The sequence below is a fragment of the Carcharodon carcharias genome, chromosome 11, assembly GCF_017639515.1.
Source record: "Carcharodon carcharias isolate sCarCar2 chromosome 11, sCarCar2.pri, whole genome shotgun sequence".
NCBI classification, from domain to species: Eukaryota; Metazoa; Chordata; class Chondrichthyes; order Lamniformes; family Lamnidae; genus Carcharodon; species Carcharodon carcharias.
This window is the reverse complement of record NC_054477.1, coordinates 103,156,978-103,181,187: the sequence shown is the minus strand read 5'-3', so window position 1 is coordinate 103,181,187 and position 24,210 is coordinate 103,156,978. Positions and strand designations below refer to the sequence as shown.

The 24,210-nt window shown below is 42.3% G+C and overlaps 1 protein-coding gene across 1 annotated transcript in view; it reads right to left on the bottom strand.

The window, feature by feature from the left end:
* Positions 1-19,557, bottom strand: part of LOC121284432 (protein diaphanous homolog 3-like) — a 784,525-nt gene extending 764,968 nt beyond the window's left edge. The window contains exon 1 of the mRNA XM_041199892.1: positions 19,177-19,557. Within this exon, the coding sequence (XP_041055826.1) occupies positions 19,177-19,326 (150 nt within the window). The 5' untranslated portion in view covers positions 19,327-19,557. The remainder of the gene's footprint in view (positions 1-19,176) is intronic.
* Positions 19,558-24,210: the final 4,653 nt, after the last annotated feature.

The window sequence follows — 24,210 nt, the reverse complement described above, 5'->3', positions numbered from 1 at the left end:
TCACTTTCTGTAGTTTAACATGCAAGTTGCCTACAAAAAGAATGTAGCGTTTAGTCAATAGCGTTTTTATTCAGCCATTTGTTAGGCTGTTGTTGGAAAAGTTTTAAAAGATGAAATCTTCTTGTGCTAGGAACTGGAAATATAAATTTCTTCATTAAAGTTATCAATCTCTGTGCTGATCATAATAACAGTAAAGCCTCCTTCAACAGATCTAGAGAATTCTCTTTTACACACTTCAGAAACTCCTCTCTACCCTTTGCACTCTTACTATTCCAGTCTATATTAGGATAAATTAAGTCTCCCGTTATTACTATAACTTTTGCATCACTCTGCAATTTCCATGCAAATTTGTTCCTCTATAACTTTTGCACAAGTTGGTGGCCTATAAAGTACACCCAGTAGCATAATTGTACCTATACTACTTTTTGGCTCAAACCAAATAGATCTGTCCTTGACCCCTCTCAGACAGTGTCTCTCTCCAACACTAATATCATTAATCAACACTGCCACCCCTCCTCCTTACTTTTTCCAAACTCCTTGTCTGATGAAATATTTCGTACCCTTTTTTGAGCCAGGTCTCCATCATCGCCACAACATCGATATTGCCACATGGCTCTCTGCGCCTACAGGTCACCAACCTAAGTTACCAAATTCTGTATGTTCACATACATATAATCCCTCTTACTCTGACACCACCTAAAGCTTACTATTTCTTATGCTAGGGTTAACAATCTCCCCGAAATCTTTGTGCATCTTGTTTTTCCTTACCAAAGTCCTGGTTTCCATCCCCTTGCGAAGTTAGTTTAGACCCTCCCAGAGGGTCAGCTTTCCCACGTGCAAACATGACAAATTTTGATCTGAAGGAACGTGTGTCTGAGAGCAAAAATGCACCCAAAATTGCGAAAGTTAATATCAGTTTAAACATTGAACTCTAACTGTTCTTGATATGATAGGATGAATACTGTAAACAAAACACTGCAGGTGCTGGAAATCAAAACAAGAACATGTTTCTGCTCTTTACAGATGATGCCTGACAGTGACTCCTGTTTCAGGCACCACACCACCAGATCCTTTGCAGAGACACTGGCTTTATAGCAACGCAGCTCACAGCAGAGGCACAAACGTGCATCAATCGTGTCTGGCAGGACAAGGTATCTTAATGCTATAGGCTTGCACCCTACAAAGCATTACATTTCTGTCTGCATTATACAGTGTATCCTGGAACACAAGACACTTCAGGACCCAAAGAAAATTAAGAGGGGGAAAGGAGCTGTGCCAAGAACTATTCTTGTAAGACATCAGTATGCTTTTGCACAGAGCTTCAAAAGCACTTTAAGGAGAGATATAATAATTTATTTTATATAGCCACAAAATTATTCCTAAATTGCAACATTCAATATTCAAACAGTTAATCCATGGCTGCCCCCTGATGGCAGGTTTAAAATGCTTTTACAAATTGGGAGGTCAGTTTACAACTTTTTTTAGACTGCTCACCAACACACTTTGCCAGCATCAGCCAATCTAATGCAGACAGCTGCAGTCTGGCATCACATTAAACCCAATAAAACGAGCATTTTGCAGGCATAACCAAACAATATCGTTTTTGTGAAGACGTACATATACATGGCTGCTTTTCCCTAAAGTTTTAAGGATTGGCCATAGGACTTGTGAAACTCAGTGATTGTGACCAAGCTTGAAAATTTCCCATTCTAACTTTATAAATAATATTCCCAATGGCCCAAGAACTGTAGGCTGCAAGCAACTAATAAAGCACGAACATTTTTACAGTTCATTTAAACAGACCAAACTCTGAGCATCCATGTCATGGATAGCTTTCAACCTCTGTTCAACTGTTCAAGTCACGGTAGGAAATATGGAAAAATAAAACACTAGGTAGTGACCAAGGACAAAAAAAATCATTTTTGTTTTAAGAGTCATTGGTAAGGAGCTAGCCCAAACAATCTGTCATCCTTCAAGTATTGCATTGTCAGCACAGTCATAGAAATTTTATGAGTTTCAGTGAATGGATGTGAACGTCGTCACAGGCACTAGCCTGAATGATTATTTTATATTGCTTACATTCGATGTATTCAATACTTAATCTAATTTTATCAGCAAGGAAGAGCAACTTTATGATAATGCAAAACCAGGTACATCTATAAAATGGCCAGCCTCTGCATATCACAGATTGTCAGATGATCAACTCTCCAGTTGTCAGCAAGTTAATAGATAAATAAATAAATAGATGATCCACAGAAATAACGAAAGGCCAGTTTTTATCAAGCTTGATGCAGAGTTAACTGATCTTTGTCCGCAGATTGGGCCCCCAATGCAGCTGGGTAAGCAACGGAAGCAAAAGAGAGAGGATTCTGCTCAGAAAGATTAACAACTCTTGCAGGAAGCACTGCCAAATTTCATGATCAAAACTCCTACAAAAACAGCAGCCACCTGGGCCTCATAACAGAGTGCAACAAGTTTCCATGTAACTATACACCAGTAGAGAATTGGAACATACAAAACTGCATAAATAGAGAAAAAACCATTGGGATCATATTCTCTTCAAAAATTTTACACAATAAACATTAGGGGATTCAAGAGGTTGATTTATTGAATACCAAATTCTCACAATGATCCCGAGATGAAGTAAAGGCATGTACATACACAAACTTCAAAATAATTTAGAATGTATTTTGTTTTAACAATTTATGAATTATGACAAAAGATGCCAGTAAAAATACTTTAGTGATTCTGCTGCCTAAATTAAATATCTTTTTAATATTTACAATCCACATATACAAACTAATTTCTCCAGTCCACAGATTTCAAGTATTAAATTAAATGCATTACATGCAAGCAGCGTCAACTCATCATTCAGGATCCTGGCTGTAACAAAGTTTGCATCCACTCACTGAGACCCATACCATTTTTAACAACTGTGCCAACAACTCTTAAGAATGACAGATTGCTTGCTGAGTATATTTTATTTTAAATTGGTCTTAGTCATTTAGAAAATCATGTCTCTTTTAATAAGGCACTCGACATTTTCTATCAAATCAATTCTCAAATGTCAGGTTGCTCATTCAAAGCATATTTAACACACAACGTAATTAATGCTGCCACTTGCAGTCCCTATGCTACTATTCTCAAAACTCAACTGGATTTTGCAAGTCTCACTTAAATTTTATGTTAAGGATACCCATGGCAGAGCTGTCAGGGCTTACCAATATGCATCAACATTCTGGTCCAAAATAAAATATTCAGCTCGTCAAACAGAACTAAAGGTTAATGCAAAATGAATGTTTCATACAATTTGGCTAAACAAAGTGTATCAACTTGCTTTTAAAAACAATTACACAGTAAAGTATGCCTTTGTTTAGTTTTAGGTAATGTTTAAACCATTTATTTAAATAGCTGAAATCAGTGGTGATATGGGCTTGACAGTGTTCTGGAGGCACATAATCAGTGAAGTGGCTGGGTATAATCATCAGGGGCACAACTGAGCTATTAATGAATACTTTGCAATTGTCTTTATCAAGGAACAAGATGCTGAACAGGTCATGGTAAAAGAGAAGATAATTCAAACACTTAAAAGATTTAAAATTCATAAGGAGGTACTGCATAGGCTGTCTGTACTTAAAGTTGATCAGGCATCAGGGCTGGATGGGATGCATCTGAGCATATTGAGGGAAGTGAGTGGAAACAGAGGAAGCACTGGCCGTAGTTTCCCAGTCTTCCTTAGACTCAGGGGTGTTGTTGTTCAAGGACTGGAAATTCGCAAATGTTACACCCTTGTTCTAAGAGGGTGGAAAATTAAGCCCAGGAACTACAAGCTAGTCAGTTAACCTCGGTGATGGGGAAGTTTCTAGAAATGATAATTCAGAATAAGATTAACTTGGGCAAATATGGGTTAATTAAGGAAAGCCAGCATGGATTTAAGGGCAAATTGCATTTAACTAACTTGGGGCTCTTTGATGAGGTAACAGAGAGGGTTGATGAGAGTAATGCTCTTGATGTGGTTATACAAGGACTTCCAAAAGGCATTTGGTAAAGTGCTGCATAACAGGCCTCTGAGTAAAATTATAGCTCATGGAATAAAAGGGTTAGTGGCAGCATGGATAAGAAATTGGTTGAGAGGTAGGAAACAGAGAGTAGTGGTTAATGGTTATTTTTCAGACTGGAGGAAGGTTTGTAGTGGAATTCCCCAGGCATTGGTATTAGGACCCTTGCTCTTCCTGATATATATTAATGACTTAGACCTCAGTGTACAGGGCATAATTTCAAAATTTATGGAATGATATGAAACTTGGAAGCATTGTGAATTGTGAGAAGTATAGTGTAGAACTTCAGAAGGACATAGACAGGTTAGTGGAATGGGCAGACGAGTGGCAGATGAAATTCAATGCAGAGAAGTGTGAAACGATTCATTTTGGTAGAAGAACATGGAGAGTCAACATAAAATAGAGGGTACAATTTTAAAAGGGGATGGAACAGGAGCAAAGGGACCTGGTGCATAAATCATTGAAGGCGGCATGTTATGACGTAGCAGATAACGTGTGCTAGACGGAACAAATCCACAAGGGAAACTTGGTCGTGCTATCACAACAGTTTTGCAATTTGTATATATTATGAGATGTGTGCATTGAATTCAGAAGTAATAAGTCCACTAAGACCTTTAGAGATTTAAAAAAATAAATTAAAATACTTAACAAAATAAAACATGTCAAGCACAAATATAATACTGCTATAATAATTCCTAAAATTCCTAATTAACCTGACCCCAATTACCCTCCCTTTAAGACAAAGGTCCACAATAGATTTTAGACTTAAAACAAAGTCAGCAAGCTAGCATAATACCCTGGACATTGCAAATCGTTTTTCTTCAGCTTCAGTTTCATAAGACAGCAGACTTATGCACAAATGCTGGAGGCTTCATTAAGGCTATCTCACATATTGCTGTTTGATCTTGCATGGCATTCTTCCACATAGCTTTTCATTCTCCTTTATTTATGTTTCTCTCTTTTTAACATGAAATTATATTGTTCCATATGCCTTTGAAAGTTGTTTCTGTCCTCATAATATAAAAACTTTCATGTTGCCACCAAATATTGTCAGTAACCTTTGGGAAAAATAAACACATTCCTTAGCTTTGCTTATCTGGTTAGTTGTAAACAGACTAAGATCCCTTTGAAATCCAAATATCCCTTCATTTATCTAAAAATGCAAATTCCCTTCACGCCTTGCATGCTAAGCCAGTATCCATGTTTACTCATTAGCATGTCAAGTCTGTAGCTTCTTTTCATGATTTAAAGCTTGTAGTCTGCTTGACTACAAAATGTAATTAAATCACACACAAACCTAACTATACTTACCCCATAAACCTATTTCACACTAAACCAGAAAAATATTATGAAAAAAGTTAGTTTCATGACAGGCGGGACAAGTTGAGAGCGCAGTTAATAAAGCACACAGTATCCGAGGCTTCATGAATGGGCCATAGAGTACAGGAGCAAGGAAGTTATGTTAAACTTGTATAAAACACTGGTTTGGCCTCAGCTAGAGTATTGTGTTCAATCCTGGGTGCCACACTTTACGAAAGATGTGAAGACATTAGAGAAAGTGCATAAAAGACTTACAAGACTGAAGTTCCTCATCCCCGATACCAGTTACGCAGATAGATTGGAGAAGATGATTTCCTTGGAAAAGAGAAGGTTGAACAGAGATTTGATAGAGGTATTCAAAATCATGAGCGGTCTGGATAGAGTAGATAGGAAAAAAATATTTCCATTGGTGGAGTGATCAAAAACAAGAGGGTGTAGATTTACGGTTAAAGGCAAAAGAAGCAAAGGCAATATGAACAAAAACATTTTCACACAGCAAGTGGTTAGGATCTGGAATGCAGTGCCCAAGAGTGTGGTGGAGACATTCAAGAGAAAATATGATTGTTATCTCAAAGGAAGAATATGCAGGACTATGTGAAGATGGGGGGAAAGCACGAGGTAAATTGCTCCTCCAGGGAGTCAGCACAGACATGATGGGCAACGACCTCCTTTTATGCTGTAACAATACTGTGATTCAGTGGAAGTTGAGTTAACATGAATGCTTGATGTCAAATCATCTGTAAATTTAATCCATATTTCCCACTTGTGTTAAAAATCAAGCTACTTGCAAGCTCAGACTTAAAAATCTTTAAGCTGTTATCAAAAACGTGCATCAAAGAGATTCTAAATATTAAAGCACTTACATTTTTTAAGTGCTCACACCCATATAACGTCTTACAAGTATGGAGTGAAGGATGCTCAAGTGAAGGATGCTCCCCAAGCTATTTGTAACAGAAAGCAAGTAGAATTCACTCTTGGGAATACTGTATTACAGCTCCCTCCAGTGACAGGAAACTAAGATTTCAGTGGCCATGTACAGAAGTAGAAGTGGTTCATTTATCTAACTGTAGTAGAAGAGGGATGCAAGCATGGGAAGGTTGGAATGGCATGGGATGGAGATTATAAGTATTGTTGCAATAAAGATAATTTCACGCTAAAAATTCTGCAGGCCTCTGCTTGTATACATAACATTATAATTTTTTCTTTCAAGACTAGATGGAATGCATGACGTGTTGGTTCTTGGCCACCTTTCATGTCATGAGATAATGATTTTGTTATTGAAGTGGTCAAATGTGTGTTAAACATCACCTGGTGTGGTTCAAGAACCCCACACTGGAATGGGAGTCTCTGCCATATTTGATGCAGAAAATGGCAGCAGGTTGAGAAGATACACGATTCAGTAATCTCTATATTCTCTGGGCCGTCTCATCGACCAGCTGAGATTTCTGTTTCTGCTGACCTCTTCTAATGCCCCTCCAGGAGTCACAGCTGTCAGCAGCTGTCTCCCAATTGTCAATGTCCGCCACCTTCATACCTCGCTTGCAGGTGTCCTTGTAGTGAAAGTATTTGACGCCCAGGAGGTCATGATGCCAGTTCACCATACAGATGGCCTTTGGGTACACAACTATATAGCTGCCATCCATCCGACGCACATAGCCAAGCAGCAAAGACATTGTTAGCTTCGTGTATGCTGATGGGTTTAACACATTCCAGGCCCACCTTGTTGGTGACGTTGTTCTGCGAAGAGATGCTGAGGATACATCTGAGATAGCAAAGGTGGAAACTGTTTAGCCTTTACTCCTACATGGCATATGTTGTCCAGGTCTCACCACTGCAGTGGAGTGCACTGAGAACACAGGTTTGCTAGATTCACAGCGTGGTGTTGTCAGTTAGATTGCTAATGCATACACTCTTACTCAGCTCGTACATAACAGCTGAAGCTTTTGTGATGCATGTATTCATTTTAGCATCAAGTGACAGATTGTTGGTGATTGTAAAGTCTAGATAGGTGATGCTATCAACAATCTCCAGCATCACATAATCAACGCTGAGAGATGCCGGGAGAGCAATATCCTCTACCATAACATTTGTATTTCTGATGATCTTCAGACCAAGCTCATTATGTTGAGAAAACTTGTTCATTTGCCATTAAGGGTGTTTCTCAATATGGAATGCTGGAGTGGCTTCATCAGCATAGAGCAACTCTCTGATGAGGAGTTGTCTTGGATCTCAGGCAAGCATGGCTGAACAGCTTAGCATCAGTCCTGGTAAGCAAGTAGACACTCTCTGTAGATGACCTGAAAACATATGACAGCAAAGAGAAGAATATGCCTGAGTGTCAGTGCCAGAACACTTTGACCCCACTGCTCTATGATGCCCCATCATAGCTGACCTTATCAGTCATTGCCAAGGAAAAAGATGACATTGAGCAGGCTCCAGTAGAAAGCATATTTTCTCCAGCAACTTAAATAGGCCGCCTCTGCTCACATGATCGAGTGCCTTGGTGAGGTCAATGAAAGCAATATATAGTGATCTCCTTTGTTCACAGCATTTCTCGTGTAGCTGCCAGTCTGGGAAGTTCATGTCAATTGTAGATTTTTCATGACTGAAACCACACTGGGATTCGGGGTAGATACATTCAGCTACAATCTGTCAAATGACAAAAACAACACAGGCAAATATGTTTCCCACAATGCTCAGCAGGGAGATGCCTCGATAATTGTTGCAATTACTGCAGTAACCATTGTTCTAGTACAGAGTAACAATTTTTGCATTATGCATATCCTGGGTACTGCCCCCTCCCTTGAACAGAGACAGAGAAGTTCGTGCAGATGCTGCAGTAGTGCCGGTTTCCCATGCTTCATGAGTCCAAATGGTATAGCATCAGCAGTTGGAGCTTTAACCAAGGCAATTGAGTCAATAGCTAAGCTCCTCCACTGCGAGTTCAATATCCAGCTCTGCCATGACAGCCAAGCTTTCCATAGTGCCTAGAGCTTCCTCGGTGACAGTATTCTCCCTAGTGTACAAAGTAGCGTTCCACCCATCTCTCCAACTGCTTATTGCAAAAGGTGATAACCTCCCTGCCTTGGTTTTCAATAGAGTTGTTTTCTTGGATGATGGACCTGATGCCTTTTTCATCCCTTCATATATGCCCTGAGCATTCCCTATATTGAAGGGCATTCTGACAAAACTGTAATCAGTAGTTATTGCACATCACCTAGCAGCCTGTTGGACTTTACTTCAAGCTGCTCTTAGTGTACTCAGAGTCCTCTCGTTCAGATCTCTCCTGTAATTAGAGCAGGTCGCTTGGCTTCAATGGCAGGTTCTAATCACAGCAATGTTAGCCTCGAACCAGTCAACATTTTTCCCACCCTTGCTTTCCACATGTTGAGAATGTGATACATTCCATTTCGTTTCCGTACTTGGTGGGAATGCCGGAGAACGCCTGTCCAATCAAGTCAAGGAACCGTTGGGTCCTCTGGGTTGGTAGTATGGCTGACATTGATCATTTCATGCAATTTGTTGAAACTCAATATCTATTTGCTCCTGCAAAAAAAACTACCTGCACTATGAATTTGGAAAAGATGTGTCAATATTGTAGTATAAGGGTCTGACACAAAGAGGGTTAAAGTGGGACTGAGTACAATATCGCCCACACAGTGATGTAAGAGAGCACATAACCCACACCCAAGGTCAGTTGGGTGTTGGACAGAGCCATTTGTACCAGCAAGCATGGAGACAGCTCCTAGCTTGTACCTTTTACTGTATGTATGTACATAGTTCTCAGAGTCAATGAAGATTTATAGTTAACCTATGTCTGGCTACAAAGACTTCTTCAGACCTACCGAACTGTAACCAAGACCCTACAACATGGTGGGAGTGGTGGGAAAAATCCAAAAACTCACAGCAAATGGAGAGAACTAAAATGTTGGAAGACTGAGAAAAAAATTCAACAAAATATTCTGACCTAGCAAGGTCAGCAATACTTGAGAAATCTTTAAATAATTCAGAGTCAGAAATGCAATTTGAAATAACCAGTCACTGAAACCCAATCCCCAAATCAGCACCCGAGCTCACTCCGAAAATATTTATAAATAATTAATTTAATACCCCGGGAGAACTGCGACTTTTTAAACCCAACTAAAGCTAGGATTCGACAAATTCACAACTTTACTCATAAACCCTGAGCAAGAGAACTCTGCTGACAGGGATTATTGAGATTTTTTTTTCAAGCTGAGCGCGACCACCATTGTAATGAAGGCTACCAAAGCCGGCAATGCGGGAAACCCCTTTGAATGAAGGGCAACGCCATCTTGAAATTCAGAAAGCTCAACCAACAGCTTTAAAAATTCAACCATGGATAAGAATTCCACATTTCCAAATCAATTCAGACTAATCCAAGGCCCAGATCAATCACATAATTGGGGGCTTTGGAGGAAAGATTCCCAAAATATAGCATCACTTCAGGTTTAGACAATATGGTAGAAGCACAGCAGGTTAACACAGCGCTTTACTCAGTCGGCCCGATTGCAGAAGACATTATTGCAAGACAGGGTAACAATGAATCATCTACTAAATTTGAAGTTTATTTTAACCTGAGAAGCAACAAAATACTCAAAAGAGCTAAATTTAACAAGCAGGTCCAGCAGCCAGGAGAACCTGTTGATTCATTCAATGATCTGTACAGGGTGGTACAAGGTGACGAATACGGAGACTTAAAACCTGAACTCAGAGACAGAATAGTGGTCGGAATAACAGACGATGCACCCTCTGACCTCATGCAAGCAAAGGAAGATCTAACCCTGGGAAACGCAATGCAGATAGTTAGGTAGTCAGAGCTCTGTAAGCAGCATAGAGCAATTTTAAAAGGAGAGAGACAAAAAAGTGGTGCGAAGGTCAATCAATCCACAGTTAAGCTAGCTAAGCAACAAAGACAAAGGGACATTCCAGGCCAGGAAAAGCAGTACCCAAGCCAGCCAGCAGAGCAACCATGCCAATGCTGTGGAGCAATGTGAGGCCATGTCTTGCAAGTTCAGCCCAATGCTTTCAATGCAACAGGATTGAACACTACTGCAAATCTGGAAGACACACAGCCATGCTTCTTTTGTGAGGTCTAAGATCTTGGTTTCTCATTTTGGAATGCAGCCATTTCAGTCAATGGCCATTTAACAAACTTTAAAATAGACACAGGAGCCAGTATAACAGAGCTGTCAAGCAAAAAACAGTGGCTATATGACCTCTGGCTTTGAACAGACACAGCACTGAAGACCCATAGAAATCAGACTGCCAGTCATAGGCATGATTCTGGAATCACTAAGGTACATTGGCAAACAAATCTTCGAGCTGATGTATGTTACCCATAACAAGCCTTTCTCTCCCTCGAGCAGAGATGTCTGCGTAGCCCTGCACCTCTTCAAAATGGCCAAAGATGTCAAGACTACTGTCATTAATCATACAGAACTGCAAGTTCCCAAGTACTCAAACAAAAAAAAAGTACCCTGACTGGGATTTCAACTCTGATCTGTTTTCTCTCTTTGCACAGCAATTTTGTCCATTTCTTGTCGTAGGTGCCAGAAAACCTACAATGGTCAGACCAGCCAACCACCCAGGAGGCAGCCACGATGCCTCCAGTGGAGGATGTAAAAAACAGTGGTCAATAATCCAATGAACCTCAACCTCCAGTTCCAAAGATGGTACAGTGGATCAACACTGCAACCACCATACACTGCAACTCCCAGCCGATATGCCAAAACCAAAAAAGGTGCTGGAACCTGGTAGCAGCTGTCCATTACTGACAGCGAAAGGCAGAGCTGAGTGTACCATTAAACCTCATTCTAGTCAGAGGAATGCTCATCCTCTGCCACAGAGAGCATCGTGATGACCCACACAACAATGGAAGAAGCGAAAGAAGCAACAAGGAGATGAATATAATGTTCGTCCACCCTTCTAGAAATAAATTAGGGCAGCAACCACTGACCAGCACAACAGCCAAACCGAGCAAGTGCAGCTCAACACAAAAAAATGGAAGAGGAGGTTGAAAACATACTCAGATGTCAGAACCACCTCCAAACCTGCAGGAGCAACCAGCAGTGACAGAACCTACCAGGGTTATGAGGCCTCCTGACCATCTGAAACACTGAATTGAAGGACTTGAAGCAGGGAGATGGGGTAGTGATAATGTAGCAGCAACAATGTAAAACATAAGGCAGGGGTGGGGAGCCTTTTTCTTGACAAGGGCCACTCACACATAAAAAACAATTTAATTTATTTTTTGAGAGAGAATACAGAAACACTCAACTCACCCACTGCTTTAATGTGATGGCTGAGTTTGTATTTCCTTAATGAGTCGCACAACTTTTGTGTCTTAATCATAGCACTCCCTTTTGCTTTCTTACCTTTCCCATTCTCTCTGTCTTTCTCCCTCTCCTTTCCCATTCTGTCGCACCCCCAAATCATCCCAGGGCAGTGACTCAACAACTCAAGACTCTGGCCAAATCCCAGTCCAAGGAGGCACCTGAGCCTAGGTCTCATCCTCAGTCCGCAGGGGCTGAGCCCATCTTAGAACACCAATAGAGCTTGGGATGGAGGGGAGAGAGTGTGGTGTGGTCAATGGAACCAGTTATCCTGCTCCCCTTCTCCCCCGCCCTGGGTTACTCACACTTCACCACCCAATCGGCAGCTTCCTGCCCCTGCCCTGCATTCCTTGATCTCAGGCCTCGCACTCTTCCCACTGCCTCGGCCTTTGGTGACTGCAGTCAAGGCTCAGGCTTCTGCAGTGCACCTTGTAGGTGGTACACATCACCACCAACGCACAGTGGTAGCAGAGGGAGTGAACATTTGTAGATGGGGTGCCAAATCACGCAGGTTTCTTTGTCCTGGATGGTATCGAATTTCTTGAGTGCAGTTGGAGTTGCACTCATCCAGGCAAGTGGAGAGTATTCCACCATGCTCCTGACTTGTGCCTTGTACATGGGGGACAAGCTTTGGAGAGTTAGAGAGCAGGGACGTAACCCTCTGACTAGCGTCGGAAAATGCTGGCCCACAGAAATTAGAAGAAATAGAATAAAAAAAGGTTTTAATTCTTCTAACTTTTTCTGGGTAAGTATTGGAATAAACCCAGCGGAACCATCCTAAGTTTGTGATTTAGATTACATTTTCGGATGGCTCCCAGCTCAATGCAATTATCCGGAGGAAGTGTGCACTTCTTGGCAATTGCCATGCAAACCCTTACCTGGGAACTTGCCAGAGGGATTCCCCAGTGCATCTTTGGGGTGGCCCCCAAATATGACATTGGGGAGCGCAGAAGTTACGGGCCTAAGTTACTCGCCGCAGGACTCCGAGCCTCTGACCTGCTTTTGCAGCCACGGTATTTATATGGCTAGTCCAGTTCAGTTCCTGGTCAATGGTAACCCCCAAGATGAAAATAGTGGAGGATTCAGCTGTGCTAATATCACTGAATGTCAAGGGGTGATGGTTAGATTTTCTCTTTTTGGAGATGGCCATTGCCTGGTACTTCTGTGGAGTGACTGTTACTTGCCACTTGTCAACCTAAGCCTGGATATTGTCCAGGTCTTGCTGCATTTGGACATGGACTGCTTCGGCATCTGAGGAGTTGTAAAAGGTGCTGAACATGGTGCAATCATCAGCGAACATCCCCACTTCTGACCTCATGATAGAAGGAAGGTCATTGAAGAAGGGAGGGGAGGGAGGGAGGGGAGGGAGGGAGGGGAGGGAGGGAGGGGAGGGGGGGTTGGGGGAGAGGGAGGGGGGAGGGGGGGTGGGGGGCGAGGGGGGGTGGGGGGCGAGGGGGGGAGGGGGAGGGGGGGGGGTGGGAGGGGGGGAAGGGATGGGGGGGGTGGGGGGGGAGGGGGGGGTGGGAGGAGGGGGGGGGTGGGGGGAAGGGGGAGCAGCGAAGGAGGAGGTAGCATACTCAAAGCGGTTGCCCATCTCCAATGCAACTCATATCTATTATGCCAGGTTATGCAAAGCACAGCAGGCCTCGATATGGGAGACTCTTGATGGGGCAGATTGAAGAGTTCCCACAAATCTGCCTCAGCATTTGACCTGCATTTTCAGAAGCCCAAGTATGTGCTAGATAGGCACCCTTGTGGTCAAATGGCAGCATTTACAGGATTCCTCTGCTTGTGTGTTGGGGTTCCACACGGGTGTAACTTCGGCAGATATTCCGTTTCACACAGGTGTCATCCATGAAGCCATTCATGTGGACTCAATAACTAAGGCACCTGGGATGGTCTCAGGATTTTCAAGTCCAGTCATGGCAGCTTCTCAGAAAGCTTGCATACACCTAGAGGATTCTTTTGTGGTGGTCACCGACTATTTCAACATGGAGTCAATGGAACACATCTGGCTGCTCCAAGGGAGCATTGATGGCTACATGCAAAAATCTGTAACCCTCCTGGACCCGAGAGAAGTCTGCCATGGTTCCAAACCAAAGGTCACCCTCTCAACGCGATCGGTGTGGACCCTGATGTGTTCCCCTGCCCTCCAAAATAATGCATCGAGCAGGTGATGGATGCCGTCATGGGTTGCTGACTGAGAAATCCCATAAATGTGTCCAGACTGTTACTCTCAATAAGAGGTTGTGGTGGAAGAATTAATCTGGTCTTTTGGTTCTTGCTGGTTGATTTTCAAGACAGCGCCTCAGTGCTACTGACTGCCAAGTAGCTTCCACACAAAGTGTTCCAGCTGTATATTTTTATTTTATTTAGATGGGATAATCAATACCCATCAGCGATTTAACTAGCAATTGTCTTTAACAAGGTGATTGCCATGCAGTGTGATTATTTATACATTGACACAGACATTCCCTGGAACGAGCCTGATGCAAAAAAGTTGAAATTTGGCCAATAGCAGGAAGGCGGTTGAAGATTCATACCAACACACCTTCCAACGACATTACTGGCCCACCCACCTCCAAGCTCTTCACCATGGGGCTGGTAAAATTACACCATTTGTCTCTTGAAAGTAAAAAAATTAGAGCCGTTGCATTTATTGCTTTTGAATCCAGTGGGAAATTCCAATGATTTTTTAAAGTTTCCAATGAAAGGATTCTCTTCAGCCATCGCCCCCTGGACCTTTGGATACATATATTTGACATTACTGATATTACCATAACAACATCCTGAGGGTGATTTATTGACAAGAAGTGAAACTAAGCTAGCAATTTCAACATCAAGGTGAAAACAGCAAGTCAGAGCCTGGATACTCTGCAATGCATGCCTCACCTCCTGACCCCATCAATGCCTTTCCACCACCTATAAGGATCAAATGAGGAGCACGTTGGAAGGCTCACCAATGACTTTGGATGATGTAACACTCAAGAAACCCAGCAACAGATGGAACAAAGCAGTCCATCACTCAATACCCATGCCTTCCAACAACAGCACATTACAGCTTCAGAGTGCATTACTGAAAGACGCACTGGAGCAAATTGCCAGGCTTACCTTGCCCATCGGCACATGCACGCCTTCTAACTTCTACCACCAGAAAGACAACTGATGTATCATGGGAACAACATCAGTTACAGGTGCTCTTCCAAGTCAGACACCATCCTGACTGATAAATCCTTCATCGTTACAGGGACCATGGACTTAAAATCATCATAAGATTGCAGCTTTTCAAGTGCAGGCCAACCACAGATCTCAGGATAATTAGGGATGAACAACATACAGCCTTCATCAGAAAAATCCACATTCAAAGAACACAAAAATTCTGCTTCAATAATTCTGATAAAATTAACAGAAATGGTTGAGACTGAATCATATATTGTTTTAGTTCAGTTTAACCTAACAAATATGAAAATTCAGCTTTCAAGGTAACAGTATGTACCTGTCAATATTCAAGGCAGCATCAATATGCTTTCAGGTTATGTCTCTAACTTTGGTGTTCAATCACAAAAAGATAAAACTTCTTTAAAGTAGTAGCTGGATTATTGAATATTTCACGTCATTCTTAATGTAACATTAAGCTTTCATAGTTGGCAAAATAAATAAACCTTATCCTTTAGTACATCATACACATCCTCAAATACACTAAGCTACTTTGGTTGAACATGATTTCAGGCAATTTGCCCAATCAAAGCAAATAAGTGCATTGCAGTCTACTCCTGCTCTTTAATTTAAAGTTGCTTAATTTGATCATTTGGTAACTGGAATACTTTGCACCAAATTCCCCACTTTGTTTCGTTAGTTACACTGCTTAATTATTGGATTATCTCATGTTGAGAGCAAAAAAAGGCACTCTCCCTCCAAACAAAATGTAGATGCCCAAAGATGTATAAACCAAAATAGCACTGATTTTTTTTTTGTTATATTTTGCCTCAAGGATTTTATTATACTATCACTCACAAGACAAGGATAAATAAATCTCTCTGGTATTCATATAAATAAAAGCAAAATACTGCAGATGCTGGAAATATGAAATAAAAACAGAAAATGCTGGAAAACTCAGATCTGAAGAAGAGTCATATGGACTCGAAACGTTAACTCTGTTTCTCTCTCCACAGATGCTGTCAGACCTGCTGAGTTTTTCCAGCATTTTCTGTTTTTATATCCCTTCTGTTTTCACCCCTGCCACAGTACCAAAACAGCTCCCATCAGTCACAAGCAACATCCAACGTGACTATGACAAAAATCAAATTATCCTTCCTCTTCCTTCTTAACCTGTCTGCAGCCTTTGACACTGCTGATCACGTCATCTTCCTCCAACACCTCTCCACCTTATCCAGCTGTGTGGGACTAGGCTCGCCTGATTCGACTCTTACCAAGTCGTGGCTAGACTGTCATTTGCAATGGCTTCCTTTCATGCTCCTTCGTCGCTGCCACTGGTTTCCATCCCAGGATCTATTTTTGGCCCACTCATTTTTCTCATCGACATGTTGTCCCTCAAAGACATCATCCAAAAGCATTGCATCAGTGTCCACATTTGTGCTGACAACCCAAATCTGCCTCACCACCACCTCTCTTGACACTTCCACTGTTGCTAAATAGCCAGACTGCTTACAGACACCCAGTACTGAATAAACAGAAAATTCCTCAAATTAAATATTAGGAAAGCTGAAGCTATTGACTTCAGTCTCCACCACAAACTCTACTCTGTATTCACAGGTTCCATTCCTCTCTCTGGCAACGGTTTTAAGCTAAACCAGACAGTTTGTAACCTTGGTGTCATATTTGATCCCGCGATGAGCATCCAAGTATAAATTCCACATATCCACACCATCACAAAAACTTCCTATTTCTACCTCCATCAGATTGCCCATTGCCACCTCTAATTTTTCTGGTGCAGAAAGTCTCATCCATGTCTTTGTTAACTCCAGACTTAACAACTCAAACACATTCCTGAATAGCCTCCAACATTCTATTCTCTGTAAACTTAAGTTCATCCAAACTCTGTTGCCGATGTCTTAACTTGCACCAAGTTCCATTCACTTAGCAGTTCTGTGCTCACTGACCTGCACTGACTTCTGGCTAAATGCTTCAGTTTTAAAATTCTTATCTTTTTGTCAAATCCCTCCACAACCTTGCCCCTCCCTATCTCTGTAATTGTCACCAGCCTGATAATCCTCAGATATCTGTGCTCCACTAATTCTGGCCTCTTGAGTATCCCCAATTTCAATTGCTCCCCCACTGGCTGCTGTGCCTTAAGCTGCTGAGGCCCAAAGCTCTGGGATTTCCTCCTGAAAACTTTCTGCCTCTCTACCTCATGCCTCCTTTAAGTCACTCCTTAAATCCTACCTCATTGACCAAGCTTCTGGTCACATGTCCTAATATTGCTACATGGCTGGGTGTCATATTTTGTTTTATGATGCCTCTGTTAAGCATCTTGGGACATGTTAATACATTAATGACACGATATAAGTTGCAGCTGTTGTGTTGTCTTTCATCGGGCCAGATCAATGTGGTATGAGGAAGTATCTTATCCAAGAGGGTTAGCAGGTTCAAATGGTGCAGATTTTAACTTCCAATGTCTTGGAGAATCACACTCAATAACAATTTATATCTCATCCAAGACACCATGGCTAACATCAACTTCTCAAATTTATCACCAGGAAGACTTGCCTGCATTAATTAAACAAGTTATAATTGATACAAATGGCTGATAAAAATTAATAGGAATAGCATGAATAAACATGACATGCATAGAATGAAATAAATTGATAGTAAACTTTACACTAGGCTTTTTTCCATCCTGTGACCCTTACCTCCACCTTATTTCCAAATACCATTCTACTTCCAACTTTCACTAATTTTACCAAGAATGAATATCCACCACTGCCTGAACTAAAACGAACAAAAAAACTTTGATGCAATAAGATTGTTTTGTATTAATAGCTGCTTTAGATACCTAATGGATAATATTAATATTTCGACAGTTGTTTGCTAACATCGCTGATCAACAGTACATCAAGACCACTATATCTCATAGCACAAGCTAACAAAATCATAAAAATGCCAAAAGATTGGGGCCATTTCCAAGGGAACAGAATTGAAAAGCACAGGTTATGTTAAACATACAAAAGTTTAGTTAAACCATGTTTAACAGTAGTGCACGGTTCTATAGTGTCCATTTTACAAAAAGGCAATAGATGCACTAGAAGATGCAAAAAGCAAAGATTTACAAAAATGACACCAGAATAGAGAGGTTCTAAGTCTCAGGAAAGACTAGCAGGCTGGGGCTATTTTCTGTCAAAAAGAGAAGACTTGAATGTTAACTGAGAGGTTTTAAAATTATGATTGGGTGAGCTAAGGCAGATGTTAACAGATGTGGATGAGTCTAAGACTATGGACATAGATATGAGATAGCCACAATGATTCTACAGCACAGAAACAGGCCATTCAGCCCACATGGTCTAAGTCAATATTTATGTTCCATCTCCCCCTATTAGTAGATCCATTTACTCCTTCCACTCTTGTACGGTTACCGATCTTTCCCTTAAATTTCATCTACGCTATTTGCCTCAACCACTGCGTGTGAGAGCACATTCCACATTGTTACCAGTTTTCAGATAAGAATTTTCTTCTGAATTCCCAATGCATTTATTAATACAAACCAATGTGTGCACAGCAAGGTCCCACAAACAGCAACATGATAATGCCAGATAAGTTGGTAAGTAATGTTGGTGGAAGGGTACTTGTCGCATGGGACACCAGGGAAAACAACCTCATTCTTCGAAATACTGGCACAGGATCTTCACCCTCTACTTCAGAGGTGCCGACGAATTGATAAAGATTGATTTATTTAAGTTAACCACCCCATTATCACGTGACAAAAGAGATGGTAGAAGTCAGAGCTAGATCTAACAATTCCTGTCAAAATCACCTGACACCTCAACACAAACAGATTCCTTCAATTTCCAGCAAAAGAGACGCACCTCCTTCCTCCAGTTACAACAGCACACCACGTCAGTGTTCTTGCAGATTAATCCAGACTAATAGGGCTCAGGAAACCAAAAATAAAATATCTAACATCTTAAATTTGGACAACTTGCTGTGAATCATCAGTCTGACATTAAAGCATTTTTTTAAACGAGTAGAGTAACACGTAAAAATAAAAATTACTAAAAGAAAAAACACAGGTACAAGTTGCCCCGTGTTTTTGGACAGACACAGGCTCCCGGCATCACCCGAGCCTGAAGGAAGCCGCAAGTGATTAAAGTTTCCACTTTTATTCCGAGTATTATTACTATCTGCAATGTCTAAACACAGTAGCTGATGCCCTGAAACATAACTGTCTGCGGTCCTACGTGAATGAGGCAAAAGTTGGCTGAAGCACTTACGAATTTGTTCCTTCTCGCCGCATCTCCACGTTGCGGCCCAAGGGCAGCCTGACCATCGCAGGGACTGGGACCAGCGAACAGTTTTTTCCGGTGGACATCGTTCTCCCCGCAATGGGGAGAGTGGGAGCGCGGAGGGTGATATCGCTCCATGTTTACTTAATTCACTTTTATTTTGAAGAAAATCGTCCTCCCGGGTTTAAGCCCCTCAGCGGCACCCGACCTGGTGAACTCCGTCTAATCCTGTTTAACCTCTCTGATCCGATCCGGGGAAAAGAAACTCTGGCGGCAACTGCCCTCGCGTCGCCGTTTCGGCGCGGGGAAATCCCGGAGACATAAAAATAAGTGAATGAAAAAACCTTCCCCCGTTTCCTTCTCCAACCTCCAGTTCGCGGCTTTTTTTTTTCCCCCAATGGCGAGTGAATAACCCGCCGTCGCCGCTTGGACCAATCAAATGAGTCGCACAGTTGACCAATCGGAAAGCAGGATGGGTGCGGCTGGTGGTGCCATGACGTCACATGCTAACGGTCGCCGCTGGCGCTCGGTCAGGAAGCTTTAGATCAAAGGTAGAAGTAAAATATTGCGGACGCTGGAAATGTGAAACAAAAACAGAAAATGCCGGAAATACTCAGCAGGTCTGACAGCATCTGTGGAGAGAGAAACAAAGTTAAAGTTTTGGATCCGTATGACCCTTTTTCAGAAGAGTCACACTGACTGGAAACTTAACTCTGTTTCTCTCTCCATAGATGCTGTCAGACCTGCTGAGTGTTTCCAGCATTTTCTGTTTCTGATCAAATTGTCCCTGTGGGTGTGTGTGTTGCATCTCACTCCCTTGCCTTTCCCCTTGATTGATAAAATTCACAGAAAAGTTGTTAAAGATTGCCATAATTCGTTTGGGCCATAACTTCCGAGCTCCCCAGCATCGGATTTAGGGGCGGGGGGTATCCCAAAGATGCACTGAGGAATCCCTCTTAGAAGTTCCCAGGTCGTGGTTTGCACAGCAATTGCCCTGCTCTGGGAGACATCCGAAAATGCAATTTAAATTGCAAACTTAGGATGGTTCCACCAGAGTTAAGCCAATGGTTACCCAGAAAAAGTTAGACGCTAGTTGCAAGTTACGGCCCGAAGTCTTTCGCTTTTGTAATGGAAAGGTAAAGGTGAAATAAAGGAAAGGTGTAAACTCCATGACAACAACAACTTATACATAAATGCACCTTTAAAGTAATAAAACATACCAAGGCGCTTCACAGGATCATTATCAAACAAAGTATGATGTTGCATCATGAAAGGAGATAAACTGCTCAAATTGTGCGGTCACAATAGCAGCGAACACTGGGAAGTTTTGCACAATCAATTATCTCAGTGCATTGCAACTTCCAGAGAGCCAAATTATACTCAAATCCGGAAGTTGTGGTGCTCCAGGAATGGTTGATGGTTCTGCCAACAGCTGCAAGCAGATAAGCTTGGGCATATTGCTCTGTACTTACAATGCTATTTACACTGAGTCTCAAAACACTCCCAGGACCAATGCACACTGTCCACAGCCCCATACACACTGCACCACCACCTTCCCCCATGCCACCCTGGCATCTGCAGTTCAGTTCTCAAACCCCTCTTCTACCAGGCACCCCTGACTCTGCTCACTGCTCCCCACACCCCACCCCACCCCACTGATTGGCACTCTCTGCTCTGCTCGCAAACCTCTCACTTTCCCCCGCCACGCAGTTCCCCCACCATGCTCTGCTCACAACCCCCTTGCCTTAGTCACTCCCCACCACCGCCCCCCCACCCCAGGTAGCCCCAGCTCTACTCACAACCCACTTCCCCACAGCCCCAGCTCCTCAGTCCTGCTGATGTAAGAAGCTTAAGGGACCAAAATCCATACATGGCACATGAAGTATAACATGGAGAAATGTGAAATTATCCACTTCGGTAGGAAAAACAGAATGGCAAAGTATTATTTAAATGGTGATAGATTGGGAAATGTTGACATACAAAGGGACCTGGGTGTCCTTGTACACCAATCACTGAAAGCAAGCATGCAGGTGCAGCAAGCAGTTAAGGCAAATATTGCTCTGTACTTTTTTGGATTTCCAGCATCCGCAGTTTTTTTGTTTTTATTAAGGCAAATAGTATGTTGGCCTTCATTGCGAGAGAACTTGAGTACAGGAGCAAGTATGTCTTACTGCAGCTGTACAGGGCCTTGGTGAGACCACATCTGGAGTATTGTGTGTATTTTTGGTCTCCTTACCTAAGAAAGGACATACTTGCCAGAGAGGGAGTGCAGTGAATGTTCACCAGACTGATTTTTGGGGTGGCATGACAGTGCTATGAAGAGAAATTAGGCTGACTATGCCTATATACACTGGAATTTAGAAGAATGAAATGTATAAAATTCTGACAGGGCTGGACAGACTGGATGCAGGGATGATGTTTCCTCTGGCTAGAACAATGGGTCACAGTCTCAGGATGCGTGTTAGGCCATTTAGGACTGAGATGAGGAGAAACTTCAGTCAGAGATTGGTGAACCTGTGGCACTCTCTACCACATGGTTTTAAGAATAAATTTTGACAAATTTATTGGAATTTTTGAGGATGCAACTACAAGGGTAGATCAAGTGGAACCAGGGGGTGTAATATATGTGGATTTCTAAAAGGTGCCACAAAAGGTTAATAGGCAAGTGAAGGGCTCTTGGAGTTGGGGGTAATATATTAGCATGTATACATGATTGGTTAATGGACAGGAAGCAAAAAGTAGACATAAATGAGGAATTCTAAAGTTGGAAGGCTATGACTAATTGAGTGCCGCAAAAATCAGTGCTAGGTCCTCAGTTATTTACAATCTATACTAATGACTTGCACTAAAAGACAGAGAGTAATGTCTCTAAGTTTGCTGGCATACAAACTTAGGTGGAAATATAAGTTGTGAGGAAGGCACAGAAAGGCTTCAAAGAGGCATAGACATAGATATAGGTATAAGGTTAAATGAGTTGGCAACAAGATGGCAGATAGAGTATAAAATGGGGAAGTGTGAGATTGTTCACTTTAGTCATAAGAATAAAAAAGCAGAATATTTTTAATAGGCATGAATCTTGTAAATTTTGATGTTCATAGAGACTTAGATGTGCTCATACAAGGAACATAAAAAGTTAGGATGTAGATACAACAAGCAATTGGAAGGTAAATGGCATATTGCCCTTTATTGCAAGGGGATTGGAATATAGGAATAAAGAAGTCTTGCTTCAGTTGTACAGAGTTTTGGTGAGATCACACCTGGAGTACTGTGTGCAGTTTGATCTCCATATTGAAGGACAGGTTGTTCATATATCATGATCTCCATGCCTATTTTCAGGGGTTATCCAGTTTTACACTCCATATTTCTTACAGTTTAAGCTTAAAAATAAGAGAATAAGCCAGAGTCCACAAAAGGCCTTAGGCATCTCGCTCTGTAAGACAGAGAGACAATTAGTTATATATAGCTTGAGGGGCACTATTCCCCAAGCGTGAGGCAAGGTGAGGACACAGACCTCCAGGAATTATCATAGTCAATATGGCAATTGAAATTGCATTGTTGGCATCATTCTGCATCACACATTTGCCATCCAGCCAACTGAGCTAACCAACCCCAACCAAGCTTTATAAGTAATATCACAAATATACCTGTCAAGCTATTATCTTTCACTTTCAGTAACATGGTCATCAGTGTTGCTTCTTTACTTTTGTATGGAGGCTGACCTCCCTTAGAAACTTGTATTGGAAAAGAACATATTTAATCAAACTCAACTTAGCAATGATACGCCTAGTATATCAGCCAAGCAGTGTGCACTTTCTACCAATTATGAGAAGCGGTAAGTAAATTGCACCTAAATTTCTGACATTTGAAAGAATGAGAGGTGATCTCATTGAAACATACAAGATTCTGAAGGGCTTGACAGGGTAAACGCAGAGATTGTTTCCTCTCGTGGGGAATTTTGATCACAGAGGCAGGGCCTCCGGAAAAGGGATCAATCATTTAGGACTGAGATGAAGACAAATTTATTTATTCAAAAGGTTGTGAATCTGTGGAATATTTTATCCCAGAGGTTTGTGGATTCTCCATCGTCAAATATGTTCAAGACTTGGATAGTTGATTTTTAATCTCTCAGGGAGCTAGAGATCTGGAGAGCAGGCAGGAAAGTGAAATTGAGACTGAAGATCAGCCATATTGTATTAAATGGTGGAGCAGGCGCAAGGAGCCATATACAGTAGTTAACTCCTGTTCCTATTTCTAATGTTCTTATGTTGTCATGTCTATCATGTGAAATTGCAATCATGCCACAAATTTAGTAAAGCAAGAGATGAACCACTGTTGCATTTGGATTGCAATGAAACCATAACAAAGATCAAAAAGTGCATTTCTGATCAATTGCTACCAATGAGAAACATCACAGAAACAACATTCAGCCGTAACTTCCAAGCTCCAGGGCAGTTTAACTGGGAGGATAACCGAAAGATACGCTGGGGAATGCCCTCCCACCCCAGGAAGTTCCCAGGTAAAGACCCACACCAACCCCCCCCATGGACTCCTCCCACACTCCCGAACCCCTAGAGTGGTCCCCCTACCCCACCCCGACTATTCCTCCCTATGGGACTACCCATCCCACCCCTCTCAGGACTGCCTGCCACCCCAAAAGACTCCCCCAATACCTTCCAAGGGACACCTCCCCTCACTACAGGACCCCCCCCCCCCCCCCCCCCCCCCCCCCCCATCAAATAGGACTTCCGCTAACCCGCCTCCAGGCCCGGCCCAGCCCAGCCCAATCCCCCTCCCCCACTCACCTCGGTAACTGCTCGATGTCCCCTTGATTGCCCAGGCCTCCTGACTGCCCAGCACCTCCCCAACTGCCTGACAACCCCCTCCCCAGACTGGCCGACACACCCCAGCTAGCAGACAACCTCCCCCAATCCCCACCTCCCAACTGGCAGACAAGCCCCCACACCCCCTGAACCCCCAAGCCCAAATTCTAACCACTTACCTTACACACCTACCTGCTCCCTA